At 42.8% G+C, this 15786-nt stretch overlaps 1 protein-coding gene across 1 annotated transcript in view; it reads right to left on the bottom strand.

Annotated features, from left to right (window-relative positions):
* USP10 (ubiquitin specific peptidase 10) overlaps positions 1-15786 on the bottom strand; it is a 66853-nt gene extending 51067 nt beyond the window's left edge. Inside the window, exon 1 of the mRNA XM_032488191.1 lies at positions 15595-15786. Within this exon, the coding sequence (XP_032344082.1) occupies positions 15595-15786 (192 nt within the window). The remainder of the gene's footprint in view (positions 1-15594) is intronic.

The raw sequence follows: 15786 nt of genomic DNA, 5'->3' as shown, positions 1-15786 counted from the left end.
TGCACTCCATTCTTGAATTATATATGTAAGATCACTGTTACGACTAAAAATCTTTTATTAGAAAAAGGAAACTCAAGACTTTGGTCAGGACTTGAGTAGCCTGGAAAAGAGATTTTTTTCTTCCTCCCCATCAACTCACAATACTCTGTTTTTCACAAAAAGCAGAAAACCAACCCCTGGTGGGGCTCCCCTAGCAGGGGAACAAGACCAGCTGTGCAGGACAAAGGCCCAAGGCAGTGCTTCTCCGCCCTGGCTACCCCTCAGAATCGCCTGAGGACCTTTATCCACAACTCTGGGTTCGGTGGTGGGAGGCAGGCTTCAATCAGTGTTTTAAACACTTGCTGTGTAAATGTGATGTGCAGCCAGAGTTCAGAATCACTGCACAGGGGCACTCCCATGACACAAGAAAAAGCTCTACCACTCTGGGCAATTCAGGGTGGGAGGAACTAAGCCAACAACTGGAGGGAGGGCAAGCAGAGCTACTTCCACACTCAGTTACATCCCCAAACCAGACAGAAGAATCTATAAGACAATGTGAGATCATTCTTCACCTCCTAAGAGGATCCAGTCTTTAATGAACAACCTCCAGAGCAGATGTTTTTAAAATAGGAACTCTTCTAGTGCTTTTACTGATCATTAACAACTTAAAGGCAGACAACAAAGTTAAACGTGAATCAGAAGAAAACCTATAATGCAACTAAACCAAAAATAATTTGACTGAAAATTTCAATTCAATGCAACTTTTCAGAAACCTTTTCTCCAAAGATGCTTGTTTGTAACTGAACTCATTTCCCATTTGTCCTTTTGACTCAATGAAATCTTTCACCTCCAACATTCTGCTTTTTCAAAAATAACCTTCCAGTCCAAACCAAGATCATTTTACATCCTTAAGCTCGTCAATAGCTCTATCAAGCATCTGATTAATAACAAGACCACACACACACACACACACACACACACACACACACTTTTCATAATAATCTTTTCTTCAGTGGCCTGTAAGACTCAATTCTATCTCTGTAACCATTCTCTCTCAATCTCTCTCTTCTGGGCTGGCAACCTGGATATTTTCCTCTAAGAAGTTCACCTACTCTCACAGTTTCAACTATGTTAATGAATTACAAACTCACATCTTCAACTTGGATTGCTCAGTTATATTCCAGTTCCATATCAGGCTGCCAACTCTTAAGCACTTTCACTGTTACGTTTCAGTTTAACTTTAAAATCAAAAGGCCATTATTCATTATTTTCTCAAAACTACCTTCTACACTTATGCCAATAGCAAACTTCATGGTTCTTCCAAGTTCCTGGGTGAGAAACTTTGAAGATTATCTTGAATTATATACCTAAATTCCTGGGATGATGTCAACAAAATATATTTTTTGAATGTATTTGGTGAAAACAGTAGCAACTGCATGAACTGAAAGAAGCAATCTAAGTGATGCATACTGACATCCCATACAACCGAGATCCAGAGAACGGGATTTCAATGAATCAAATACAGGAGTAGCACTTTTCTGAATATACATAATACCTCAATACGACTACTAAAAAAAATGTGACTCATCTTCTCTTCAATCCTAGTGTTATTATCCAGCCCAAGCCCTGATGACCCTCTCCATGCCAGGAAATCTGCAATAACCAAAATGAGACTTCAGCCTCTCTACACCTAATAACATGAGTGGCACATAAGAGACCCTCAAATGTTAACAGAATGGCCAATAGTTCGAAAACAAAGACTGTCACCCAAACTAAACATATTTTTATTGAGCACCAGTGGCAAAGAAGATATAAAAAAAGGTATTTTAAATATTTAAGCAATGTTTACTGCCTTCAAAGAAACTGAGGGTGGGGGAGGGGTGGCCAAATATCTAACACATATTGAATGACTATCACTGGTTAAGCGCTGCACTAAACGCATTTAATATACAGATCTCATTTGTCACATTTCTAAAAGGCAGTGATTCCTAACCTTTCTTTGGTGGTGGTAGGTTCCCCTTGAGAATGTGATGTTAGCAAGTTTGGCCCACTACCTGAAGCACACACATACACATATTTCTGCACATGATTTCAGGACCTTGCAGACCTCTGACATTCCTAATGTCCTATACTAGCCTGCTCCTCAGTGTGTGGTCCCTAGCCCAGCAGCAAAGGCACAACCCAGGAGCTTATGCAGCTCTCAGGTCCCACCCCATATCTGCTGAAGCCAAATATGCAGCATTTAACAAGATCCCAGCTGACTGTTAGTGTAGTTTAAGTTTGAGAAGCAACTGCTGTATCTCATGTAATCCCAGGGTCCCACTATAAGGTAAATACTGTATCCTTGTGTCTTTCAGTTCTGGATTCTGTCCACTTAAGCACAATACTTAGAATCTAGAAAGCAGCTGTTGACTGAGGGAAAATGAAAAAATTTGAGAAGTTCAGATAAATAACCTTGCCCAAGATCCCATGAACATAAAATAGGAGAGCCAGGACTGGAACCTGAGTCCAAGGCACAGATACGTAAAATTTAAGATTGTAAGATACAGTAAGATACCATCGGACAGTATAGGATGACTTGCCAAGGAGAAAGGATAGCGTCTATCGTCTGAGACCAGGAGGAGACTTGGAAAAGGGGGTGGAGGGTGTTCAGGGTGGGACTGTAAAGGACTTGTGGCCATCCTCCAATGTGTATTCCCTTCCTCTGTTGGGTAGTGGTCACCCAGTTTAGAAGGCTGACACACCCCCACCCGCAGCTCTAGAGGGCAGCCCAGTGAGGCACGCCACCCTCAGAGCCCAGAGCCCAGAGCACTTGGTTCAGGGCGCTGCCAAGAATTCTGGGACACACTCTCCTGCTCTGGCTCGTGTGCTGGGCACAAATGTGAAGCCTGCAACTACTGTAGCCACTGTGCCATCAAGGGGAAACCAGCCTTAGGATAATAGGATACAACACAAATGAAGAGAAACCAGGTCCTCAAAGATGTCACCAAACTGATGAGTCAAATCAACCTTGAAGTATGACCTACCCCCCTGAATTTCTAATTCCCTAAGCCAGTAAATCTCTAGTTTATGGTGTAAGCCAGTTAGAGCCGAGCTTTCTTTCACTTGTTATCAAAAGCATCCTAAGACAGAAATGGAGCAAGCAATACAGGAAATAAAAGGTTTGTTCCAAGTTCCACAGCAACAACCAGGGAACTAATATAAAGATCACTCAAAAAGCCAAAAAGCAGGTTAATCTGAAACCCCAGCCCTATTCACTCTGCCCACATAGAATGCCCTCCTTCTTTCTCTCCATTTGCCCAAATCCTCCTCATTCTCAAGGCTACTCATGACCCATCTCCTTCAACTCCTAAATTACCTTGCAGAAGTGAGCATGTGCAACCCCTAGTTCAAGACTTAACTGCACATCTCATAATGTGCCCCAATTGTTCCCTATGCCTTAGTCACCTGCTGAGTCACCTACTACCAACACAGGGCAAGAATGCTTTGGGCACCATCCAGAATATAGCTACATGCATGAGCTAAAATGGTTGGCCTCCATCAAACATGAGCCAGTTTACTGACAAATATTTTATAAAAGATCTTTCTCAATCTTTTTGAAATATTTTATAGTGCAACTTACTTTTGATCAAATTAAGACATAGTTTTAAAATCTACAAACATAAAAAACTTCATGTTTTAATTGTTATTAATTTATGTTATGTAATTATTTTCTTAATATTACTTAGCAAAATATATCTTCCACTCTACCCTCAAATAATCAATGAATTGATTTACCAATGAATGTTCATCTTTCAGTTTACAATGTTATGCTTTAATTACCTCCAGGAAACAAGATAATTCACAATCAGAAACTAAAAACTAGATCCAAAAAACGGCAAACAGCACTGTTTTTATAGTACAAGTAAAACAACCTGCGAATACTCTACAGTACTTAAAAATAACACTGCATTAAACTAGTTCAATAATGAAGAGTATTCACAACACAAGAAATGGGGGGAAATACTAAACAACACACAGCATAGTCCTATTTTATTAAAAAAGAAAACGCATTATCACAAATACATTACAACAAAACTGCCAAGCTCCCCACACACCCCATTACGACTGGGCATTCCAAAGCCTTCACTTCCTCTACCTACTACCACACCTGAGGTGAGGCCTCTTGCATTTCTCAACTGGATCACAGCAGGGGCCTAACTGGTCTCTGGGCCCGCAGCCTGACCCTTCAACCTCCAAACCACAGGTGGCCACCACAGTGCTTTCTGTAAAATGCGAGTCTGACTATTTGGGTCCCTAGGAACAGCCTTCAAGACAAAAGACTCCAGCAGAGCATGCAAGAGCCCCAGGACTGGCGCCCCACTACCTTTCACTCAGCTGCTTTGTGCCCCACAGCCCAGCACTGCAGCTCTCCCTGCATGTCCACGTCCACATGGCATCTCTCCCGGCATCTCTCTGGCCCCTTCTGGCCTGGCTGACTTCTCCTCACAGTACAGAATCCACTTCCAGAGTCTCATCTTTGCAAACTATTTTCCTAACAAACCTGATGACTCACTCATTCTGGATTTTAATAGCTGATTACCCTCTTTCCTATATTCAACTGTGGACTTCCTGAATATACGGACTGTGTTAGAGCTTTCATTAACTTATTCATCAATAAATATTTTGAGCACTTATTATGTTCTAGGCACTGGGAACGTATCAGGAACAAAACAAACACTTGCCCTCATTAAACTTACATTCTAGTAGGGAGAGAGAAAATGAACGAAACCACCATGTTAGGATATTACACATAGGATATGAGGAGGTGGTTAAGTGCTCTGAAGGGAAAACAAGGCTGGGAGGGCGGGGGATGAGGTACTGGAGGCTTCAACTTAGAGAAGGCAGTGGTGGAGGCCTCCCTGAGAGGAGTGGCCCCAGCCAGGGAGCACGCACGCATGTGGACAGATGGCAGGAGTGCGCTGCAGCAGAGGGTCCCAGCTAGGGAGGGCTTGTCTGTATTCATGCTTCTATGCCTGGAGCATAGCTGAGCAGTGGATGCATGATGACACTGGCTGAGACACCTAAGGTAACAGAGGGGAACATAAAAAATAACTGAGGCAAGCCAAGGGAAAAGTGCTGCTTGCACACTCATCCCTGACACACAGTGAGGCTCACCACCGGGGAAGGTGGACAGCTCTGTGGCTATGGCATCTGCTCAGACCAGGTCAGCAAAAAAAGATCATTACTGTGGCCCACTAATGGGCTTGGGAAAGCTACGGTGAAGGCATTTTATTTACATCAGTAACTCTGTCCTCTGATCTGAGGCCTACATTTGTTAAAAAACAGCCCAAAGAATGAAATCAAACAGCTTTTTAGGTGATATACAGGTCAGCCACCTGGAGTCAAGAAACTACACAACAGAGACAAAGAGCCATGAAAACCCTTTGAGGAAGCTCAGAGGTCACCTGCATCCTTAATGCAGAAATGACAATCTATCTGAGTAGCTCCTGGGCAGCCCACCCCTCCTAACTCAGCTCTCATCACTACAAGGTGTCTCTAGCGGGGCAAATCTGGCCCTTGTGGCTCTGCACCGCGGTCCTGCTCTTCATTCCCAGAACTAGAAACACCAAATCCAACAAATCCATGTGCAGTCCCCAAACACCCATCAAAGCCAGAAGCCCTCTATACCCTTCAGCTGCTCCTCGGGAAGTGAACTCACCACCCCAAATGCAGGACAGCCAAGAGCCACACTGGGCTGGGCCACTAGAGGAGAAGCAGACCAATCGTGGCTCCCAACCCCTGGGCTCCCACCTCCGAGCACCTGCCAGACCCCAGTCAGATGACCAGCATCCCTGGGCCAGGAACAGCCCACGTCCCTCCACGCTCTGGGCACTGGCAGGCTGCGGGCTCCATGAAAGGCTGACTGATGTTGGAGGGAAGACTGGGCACCTACACATCACACATCAAAGTCCGTGGGGCCCTCAGAGCTCACCCTGCATGCGACAGTATGTGGGAGTTCTTTCTCTTTCCACAGAGAAGTGACAAAGCTAATTCAAAACTACATTTTCTCCCAAAAAGAAATCAGTGGCAAAGAAACAAAATGGCAATGTATTTTACTTTCCAGGCCACCTTAAAAAGAAAAAACTTCCTTTGTTCAACATGTGCCACAGGGTGAGAGGCAAACTCTTTCCAAACTGAGCTCTGGCAACTGTGTCCAGGACTAGTCTCTGTTAGGATATTGCTACAGTGTCACTGCGTGTGAAGTTCAAGTTACAGTCAGCTAAGCTTCCAGACAAAAACTGAAGAGAATGCTTTTTGAGTTTTTTTTTTAAGCTATCTCTTATCTCTTTCTCACTGAATAGAACTCTAGTCACAAATGAAAAAGAAAATGTATGCTTCTGGCACTTAATTCACACTGTGTAGTGCGGTAAGGAAAAGGCAACAATTCAGTAAGAACCAAGATGGAGCCAAGAGTGATCATTTTAGCATCTGTTTGTGACCCATTTGTGAAAAACTAGAGACAAGAATTTCCTAAGCTGACAAATCCATGATCAGCAACAAAAAAAAAGCAGCAAGAAACTCTGACAGCAAACTGGATTAATGCTGTGCACACATCCCCAAAGAGATTTTGACCACAATCAGGCTTCAGGATGAATTAAAAAGTCTGTCTAGCTCTGGGACATCAGACGGTCAGAGTTAAAATGAACTGTGGTGGAGTCTGTGCTCCACGTTGTCCATGATGGTCCTATTTTATGATAGAGTGCTCTCGTGGCTTTGGGAAACATATTTGTGCATATACTTTTTTCTGTAATTGTGTTTTGCAACTTACAAACCCCAACACAGGCCCCAGCATACAGCAAGAGGTGGATAAATATTTGTTGAGAGGGAATGAGTCCATCAGTTAGTTACTGAACTCTCATTCTGAAGACCCAATGTGGCAGGTCTTCAAAGTGGCAAAATTTTCAGGCTCCTCTGCTGGTTCTGTTCCCACAATTCAGTCCACTCAGCACTAAAATTAGGTAACATCACCTCTCAGAGGGCCACAAACCTGTGTCTTGCTGTTGTTCATACCTAACTGGTAAAGTTAAAGAATGTTTGTCCAAAACATGACTTGGTTAATCCTATTCAAGGAAAAGGGCTCAGCAGGTTAAGGGCAAAGGTTGCACACAAGGCCATGTAGAGGCTGACACCTGTGCACGGCTGAAGCACCTGAGGGGGGGTGGCACACACTGAGGCACAGATCTGGGGGCCACTGAGGGTCCCCTATTTAGTGTGTCTGGATGGCCAGACACCCAGGGTGCCAGGAGATTCTCATGAGAGAAGACCATGACCAAGGATCACAACTTAAGAATATTATTACATAAAATTATTCCAAGTGTCTAAAATTTACTACAAAAAGTATCAAAGGGAAGCATTTCAAAATATAATAGAAGTCATGAAATATTATGCATTATATATATATATGTATTTTTTAATGGAGGAACCAGGACCTCCAGGATGCTAAGCATGAGCTCTACCACTGAGCTATTATCACCATGTGATATGTTTTTAATATTCCTTTATATTCTAGGAGCATAATCAAGGGACAAATGCGTGTTTTTATAAGTGCCCCCCGCCAAAAAAATAAAGGGACTAATATCCCCAAATGACCTTCCCTAACGGCTCTATCCAATTACCACTAAGGATATTCAGGGGCTATTTGCCCTGCATTAATCCACCGCAGATATCCCCAAAAGAATGTCCTACTTTTCCCCCCTCAAAGTTTTGGGGTTTAAGATGCTTTCAAGGTGCTGAGGTGAGCAGAGAGCACATTCTCAGATCTGGAGGCGAGCCAGACAAGTGAAACCCTTGCCAACCCACGAAGGGCCCCCATCACTCAGCAATGCAAACACAAAGTCGGACTACCCACCTCCTAAAACCTGTGCTTTCCCACCTACTACAGGATCAAATGCAGGCTGTGGTTGGACCATCCTGACTCATGTCCCAGCACTTCACGCTACACACCCATCAGTCTACCCTGAGTTCCCACATATGCGCAGCCTTGGAGACTCCACTCCTGTGTGTTCTCCTCCTGTACCCTTCTTGTGCTTCTCCGCCCACAGGTTACAGAAGACGTCTTCTTCCCTGCTTCCCTGACGCACTTCCTTTTTCAGTCATCTTACATCTAAATATCTCTTGGATCACACCACTTACCCCCCCCCCCACCTCCACCGCACCCTCCCTAATGAAATGTCCAAGAATCTTGTATCAGATCTCCAGACACCCACTGTGCCCTGCTAGAATCTGTCTGCACAAGGCAGTCAGAGTGTGAGCCCCAAATGCAACCTGACTGTGACGTTTTGTGGTCCAAGCTACATCATGCCCTCTTCCACATTTTCCTCCGGGTAAGGCTACCTGCCTTCCACCTCCATGCTGAGCACAAGACACATGGGATTCCTCTGCATTCTCAGGTGCTCCAGACTCCTTCCAGCCATAGAAACTGTTCCCATCATCTCAGGCTATGTATCTCAGCTAAGACACCAATTTCAGGGAGCCCTTCCTTGACTTCCCCAGGCCACGCCAACAGACTGTGCCTTTCCTTCTGGACAAGTTTCTCCATTTGGAATGACATACACATTACTGAGACTCTCTCACTAGACAGTCAGCTCCCTGGTAAGAGGGACAATGCTTGTTTCTGCTCACCACTCCTCAGTGCCTGGTACACAGCAGCCACTCACTATGTTCTGAATGAAGGAGTGAAAGTTCTTGACTGTTATTCACACTTCTGTTACAGGAATTACCACCCTAAAATCGGATTTACCAGTCAGCCTGTCTCTCTCCCCCACTACTCTGTAAACTGCTAAAGCACAGAAACCCTCCTTTCTGCTCTATATTGCTAATGTCTGGCCACCAAAATTCTTTGTTTGAACAATCACAAAAGATATAAAGTCCTTTATACGTAGTGCTGAATCAAAGTGTCTGGTATCCTACAAATTAATTCCAAAGGAAACAGAATGCCACTCTTGGAAGACCTGATTCTGCATTTTATTAGAAGTGGTGGAATCTAGGGAGAGGGACCTGAGGTGAGGAATAGTTTTTGTTTTTGTTTTGCCATTGCACTACTCTGATATAGCAAAGAGGGAGGAGGAGAAAGCCTGATTTTGGAGAAGACGGGAAAGACACAGGTTCATTACCCAGTTCCCCACTATTCACTAGGGCTGATGACCTAACAATCCCTCCAACTATCCAAAGGTTTCTCCTCTCAGTAATCATCTCAAGTGCAGAGTTGACCGAAAGACAAGAATCTGAATCAGAACTTTTTTTTCACAATATAGAAAATGGACGGCATGGCTGCTATAACCAAGGGGTTGAATGTCTTCAAAATATCATTTCTTAAAAAAAAAGCAAAAAGTTGTTTGGGCATATTAGTCAGAAATGTTTACAGCACTTCCACAGTTCCCAATATACTGGATCCCAGGGAACCAACTGAAGCTCCAAAACATCTGCTCCATTCCCTGGCAAAATGTAAAAATAAGAAAACTTCCTATACTTGAATAGATGCTGCCAATAATTTTAAAAGCAAGATTTGCTCCAAAAAGTTCAGCTTAGTGACTATCTGGTTAGAACAGACTATATTATGATTCAAGGGAAAAACAACAGAGAAAAGCACACAAGACAGACATCAAAATGAGGACTAAGGATCAGAGAGGGAAAGAGTGACTTACACTGTTATTCTAAATACTTCTGTACTATTTTCATCTTTCAGAAATTCCAAGTCTTTATTCTGTACTTAAAATACACACCACAAAAAAATTTAGCAATTAACAATTAGTAACATATTATTAATACCTAGTAGTTAGTAAGACATCAATGTCTTTAAACATTTAAACCTTTATTTCATTCATTCGGCTGTTTCATAAACTTTGAGGAACTACTATGGGGAAGTCACAGTGTGAAACATCATGCCTTTATTAGTTCGATAAAGTAGAAAAGGCAAAGGACAGAAGTCCAAAGACCTGCTTTTAAGTACCTGATCCCTCACTTGGTGGCCATGTGGTTAAGTCACAACCTCTCTGAGTCTCACTTTATTCACCTGTAAAATGGTGACTTTAACAATACTTTACAGAATTATTCTAAGGACCAAAAAAGCCATCACACTTTATACACCATGCAACATTCTCCACATGTTGATTACTGCAATGCTTAGTGTTTTACAACAAATATGTTCTTCCCTGTCCTTCCAGGTCTCAAATACACACATCTTGGCAGCCATCTAAAGGGAATTACTACTTTAAAATATCAAGTTTTTTACGTCAGGCAAGAATCTCCAAAAACTCTAGAATTAAACTTCATTATCAAATTATCTTCCATTTTCCTGCAAGTCCCATCAAAAGAGAAAAGACTGACGTTTTCAGAAAGATTAGGGAGAGTATATATTTTAATGATGAAAGTCAAGAGAGATATTGCTTCACTTCTCTGGAGTTACAATGGTCTAAAACAGAAGAGATACAAGAAAAGGAACACTAGAAATCCTCTTGAGAGTTATACTAAATCAATTCACAAGTTGACTGTTCCTGACTAAATTTAAATGAATATAATAAAATTTTTAAGTGTACTGCTTATATCCAGAGCAAAGGATACTATCATGTTTATGCAAGAACAACTAAACAATGCAGACTGTAACTCATAAGACCAAAAGGCAAATCAAAATTTCCCACTCAGAACCATGTATTAAATGTTCTTGGGCAGTTCTAGTTCACAAGCTCCATGGCTTGCAACAAAGAATTTATACAGATATCCAGCTTTATTCAATATATTTTAAAACATAAAAATGAGTATTTTTGACTGGTACTCACAAGAATGGTAAACTTCTATTTTTGTGAACAGTGAGGAGAGTAAGTTGAGAAAATAGTCCAAAAAGCCATCCCCACCAGTTCCAGTGCAATCAGTGGACTGCAGGTCCGGGGGGTGGGGGTTGGGGGTAGTGCTGATCCTGGGACAACTCTCTTCCCACCCCAGCCAGCGTGTCCACAATAACAGTTCTGTAACACGAACCCCTCTATTTCGTGCAGTCTTAAACGCATGTTTTTTCCTACACTGTTTCTTACAGAAGGTTATACCTGATCTCTAACAATATTCAATTCACATTTCAACATTTTTTTCCATAGTAGCGCCAATGAGAATGTAGTTTGGAGCTGTTATGAATCTTTTCAAGCTTTTATGACTGTTTTGCTCAAAAAGCAAGGGCATGCCAATTTGTCTGTATCTAATACACACAGATGAAAAGAAACATTTCTTCATAAAACAAGTACAAATGGGGAGAAAAAACTGTACTTCTACTAAAGAAAGGGAAGGAGGGAGGGAGGTAGCTAGATGTAAAAATCAGGTACCAAAAGCACAAGAGCGGGGACACGAGCCTTTCTATTAGGAAGTACTTTCATTTCTAAAGCACTAGTTGTGACACTTTTTAAATCAGAGTGTAAGCTTAAGAGATGGCCCCTGAGCTGATATCAGAAAAATAAATTAAGAATTGACCTGAAGAATGGCAACCAATAAAGCTTCAGACAAGCCCACCAGGGAGGCCCCGGAGCAGCCCCCCTCCAACCCGGCGCAGGCACTGCACTAGCACTCTCCAGGAATACTGACATCTCACAACTCTCAAGTAAGCCAGAAAGGGCAAGTACAGGAAGATACACTTTAATCCTCCCTCCCCCTGCATCAAACCACACTTCCACCTCTACACCTCACCTCCCCAGTTCCCAGGAGAGGGCAACCAGGGCACATTTCAAGACAGAGAGCAGAATGGAGTTACTGGTCGACAGCTTCTGGTTTATCAGGTCTTCTGCTGAAAATGGGGTCATGAAAGAGGAACTTTCAAATAGTCAGAAAGTAGTCCATTCATGAAAAGTCTACATTTTGAAGACTCCACATCTAGGTTTATGACAGATTCTATAATTTCTGATCCTTGAAACAAACTGTACTATAAACCTACCCCATGGGCTACCTTTATTTTGCCTACACTAGTTCTTAATCCAGCCTGCATTGACAGAAATGGTCACAGAAAGACCTATTGGGAGATCACTTCAATAAATAGGAAAACTGCAGTCCAAGCACATGTAAGTCTTTGGAAATGAACATCTACACTGCTGAAGTAGCACTAAAGTGACAAATGACAGTAATCCAGTGGCTCAAGGCCAGTAAATTCCACTGCAAACAGATTTATCTGTTTTGTGCCACAGCGATTCTTGCATGTGTGGCAGTAAATAGAAATGTAACAGCCTAATTACAAATTCAAAAGCAAGCGCTTCCTATTAGTCTTCATATTTAGTATATTATCAGTAAGATGTGTCAACAGCCACCTTTAGTGTGCCACTTGAAAAAACTGATCCATTAAAATCAAGTACTTGACTGTCTGAAATTTGAAAACATACAAAAATAGAAAATAAGCTTGATGTAACTAATTCAAGTAGACAATACAACTTTTCTTAGTTACTTGAATATTACATTCTGAGTACCGTACAAAGTAAATGTGCCACTAGGCCTGGCATTAAATAATCATTAAGCTTTGTAATACTTTTCTCCTGTAAGTTTTCCTATGTGAACCACTATTTAAATCACGTCTGTTCCACATAAAAGACTCCTGGAATCGATGTCCTTCCTAACTTTTGCTCTAGAGAGGAACTTAGAATGAGGCGGGTCCACTTATTATTCACTGTAATTTCAGTGCACTGTGATCCCAACAAGACTCCAGAGCACAAGGGCCAGGCCCTGGATACAACTCATCTGCACTGTTGGTCTGTAGAAACCACTGAGGCAATTGTCAACTCACGAACTTGAAATAGCCTATCTAGTCTCAGGACATGTTTCAGTAATTTTTTTTTATGTTTCAGTATTTTGCTGTCACTATGCAAAGGAAAATTTGTATCTCCAAATATTCTGTATTTCAAATAACTTTATTTACTCTAGCTGCTCGTTATGAAAATCCAATAAATAAGTAATTCTTTGGAGAACTACTAATACAGCTGTCAGTTTTAATAAAGATATTCAACCATACAGTAACACTTTGCCATATGCTGTAAATGGCCAAGAAATTCCACAGTGTAAAATGTGGGGGCCACATTATTTCGAGGTAATGAATAGACTGGGGTGAGCCTGCTGCTGAGGACCAGGACAGGGGTAGCCATACAATATCCAAACAGGGTGGAAGAAGCATTACTGTGGGGATTTCACTATGAGCGAATGCAAAGATCACAAAAATTTCCTCTAGTTTTAGGCAGAATTGGTCAGTTCAAATTAATTATCCCAAATCATTTCATCAGTTCCCTCATGACAACAAATATTCATTAATTAGAGATGTACTTTCACTTCAATTGTCAAAGTTCATCATTTGTGTTTGTTAAAATGTGTTGAAAGCTATTGGCATCAGAAATGTTCCCAAGGTTTGCACTGTTTCATGTCAATCAGGGAAGGGGGTTCAAGCAACAGGATGAAAATAGGATATAATCTATATAAATGTTTTAAATTGTAACCTTTAACAACTCAATTTTAAATCAGGACGCTCATTAATGTGCAGTTGTCATTCCCAGTAGTAAACAAGTAATATGCATATCATGGTGCCTAGCACAGGGTACGCACTCAATATTTTTGCTGAATTACTGAATGGCCATTAAAGCGGCAGGACTCTTAGGACAGCAGATAACTAAATAAAACGAAGTTACTGAAATGTTCAGCGGGGGGTGAGGACGAGTTAGGTATAGCTCAGCGGTATAGTGTGTGTTTAGCATGTGTGAGGTCCTGGGTTCAATCCCCAGTACCTCCATTAAAAAAAAAAATTTAAAATGCTCAGCCTGACTCACGCAGGATCCAATCATTAAATTCCATCGCAGATGATTTTCTTTCTTGTTTTCATTACTACTCTTTTAAAAAGAAAATCATGAGAAATCATACTATTTCCTTGTCTACCTTCTCCATGCTAGAACTTAAAAGCATTTAAATCAGACTTAAAAACAAACCCAAAGTGTTGCTAACATTTATGTTCAGCTTACTTTTGCCACTCCAATTTTCTAAAAACGTGTATAGGCAATACCGCTTCATGAAACATAAATACTGGCACAATGAAAGCAAATGAAATTACAACTAAGTTTACGTATTACCACCATTCAATCATTAACATTTCAATCAATTTTGCACTGCGATAGGTGTTTTTAATAATGGAAGTGAATTATGCCTAAACAAGCCTTCCTCATTTCAAAATCACTATAAATACTATACTACCCATTAGTTTACAATGAACTTTGTACCTATTTTGTAGTTACTTATATTAATATTTCAGTTGAGAAAAAGGCAAATACCAAATCTCCTAAGGAAAAAAGTTTTTGAATTACACATTTGTAAAACTGATTCAACAACTACTAAGCCCCCTTTCTGGTGCAAAGAACTATTCTAAAATGCTTTAAAGAGTAGCTGTACAAGTGAACAGAAAAGTTAAACGGGGGAAGTTGTAAAGCAAACTGAAGTACCAAAAATTTAACAGAACTGCAGCTTCCAGGAAGACCTAATTTTTTTAAAAAGTTTTTCCGCTTTAAATTCCACAACACTCATTAATCACAAGTTATTAAAATCGACTCCATTTCCAAAAGGGCAACAAAAACCAATTGCTTATAAAGGGTTATGATTTACTGGTCACCAGTTTTCCAATAGCTACTTTGTTTCATTTTTCCATTTTTAATACAAAAGCACACTATATATATAGAGGTTAGAAGTCCACAAGTCAGCGGTCTACAGCAGGCAGGCCTGACAAATAATACCACACGCCGATTTTTATCCAGAGTAACTGTATCTGAGTGGGGAAAGTTCAACTCTACACGTGTATCCCATTAAAAGCGAAAGGTACATTTTATTCTTTCTTTCCTTTACGGATTATAAACGGCCCCTAAGCGTGAGATAACTGCTCTGACATAGTGCGTTAGTAGTGTCAGCCGGGTTGAGATGGATTTGTGCAAAAGATGTCACTCAAATGCAAGTATAAGTACGGTCCTGGCGAGTTATTTCGAGTTTTCTTTGCAACAGTAACCTTAGGCTGCTTCTTAGTGACTTGAATCTTTAAAAGCTACAAGCTCCCGCTCGCCCCCCTCCCCCCGCAACGTCCTGACCCGCTGTCAATCAAGCTGCGAAAGCAACCTTTGGGAGCATGGGGAAAGCGAGGCACCCCCAAATCTTGGTGGCTTGTTCCGGACAGAGAGGGAGCTGGGTGCTTGGAAAGCTTTGCCGCCCCGAGGGCCTCCCGAAAACCCCAGGCTGCCTCTCGGAGCGACAAGGGCCCCGTTTACACCGCAGGCTCGCCCCGCGGTCCAGCCCCGAGGTTAACCCCTTCGCTCCCCTCAAGCCCTCTCCGGCCGGCCCGGGCGCCCCCACTCCGCGGCTCCACCGAGGCGGGGGCCCGACGGGATCCGGCGCGGGGCGGGTCGGGCTGCGGGAGGCCGAAGCGCGGAGGCGGCGGGAGGCTCGGGGCCTAGTCCCAGGCAGCGTGTCCCGGCGCCCTCCCCCACTCCCACACGCTCGCTCCGGGCCAGGGTGCGGGCACCCGCCCGCCCCGGCGCCCGCCCAGCCGCAGTTCGGTGCCCCTTCCCGCCGAGGGCGCTGGCCGACAACTACCTGCGGGTTGCGGAGGGCCATGGCGGCCCGTTTCAATGAGCCTCGGCGCTCGTCCGACTCCTCACGCTGCTTCCCCCGCCGCCGCCATCTTCTCGCCCGCACATACACACTCGCATCGGCCGCCGCGCCTGCGCACGGGCAGCGCACCGCGGGGCGCGAGGAGGCCAGGCGCGCCGGGCGCGCGCTGCGCAT

This window comes from Camelus ferus, chromosome 9, assembly GCF_009834535.1.
Source record: "Camelus ferus isolate YT-003-E chromosome 9, BCGSAC_Cfer_1.0, whole genome shotgun sequence".
Lineage (NCBI taxonomy): Eukaryota > Metazoa > Chordata > Mammalia > Artiodactyla > Camelidae > Camelus > Camelus ferus.
The sequence above is the reverse complement of the archived record's forward strand: the minus strand, read 5'-3'. Positions and strand labels throughout refer to the sequence as shown.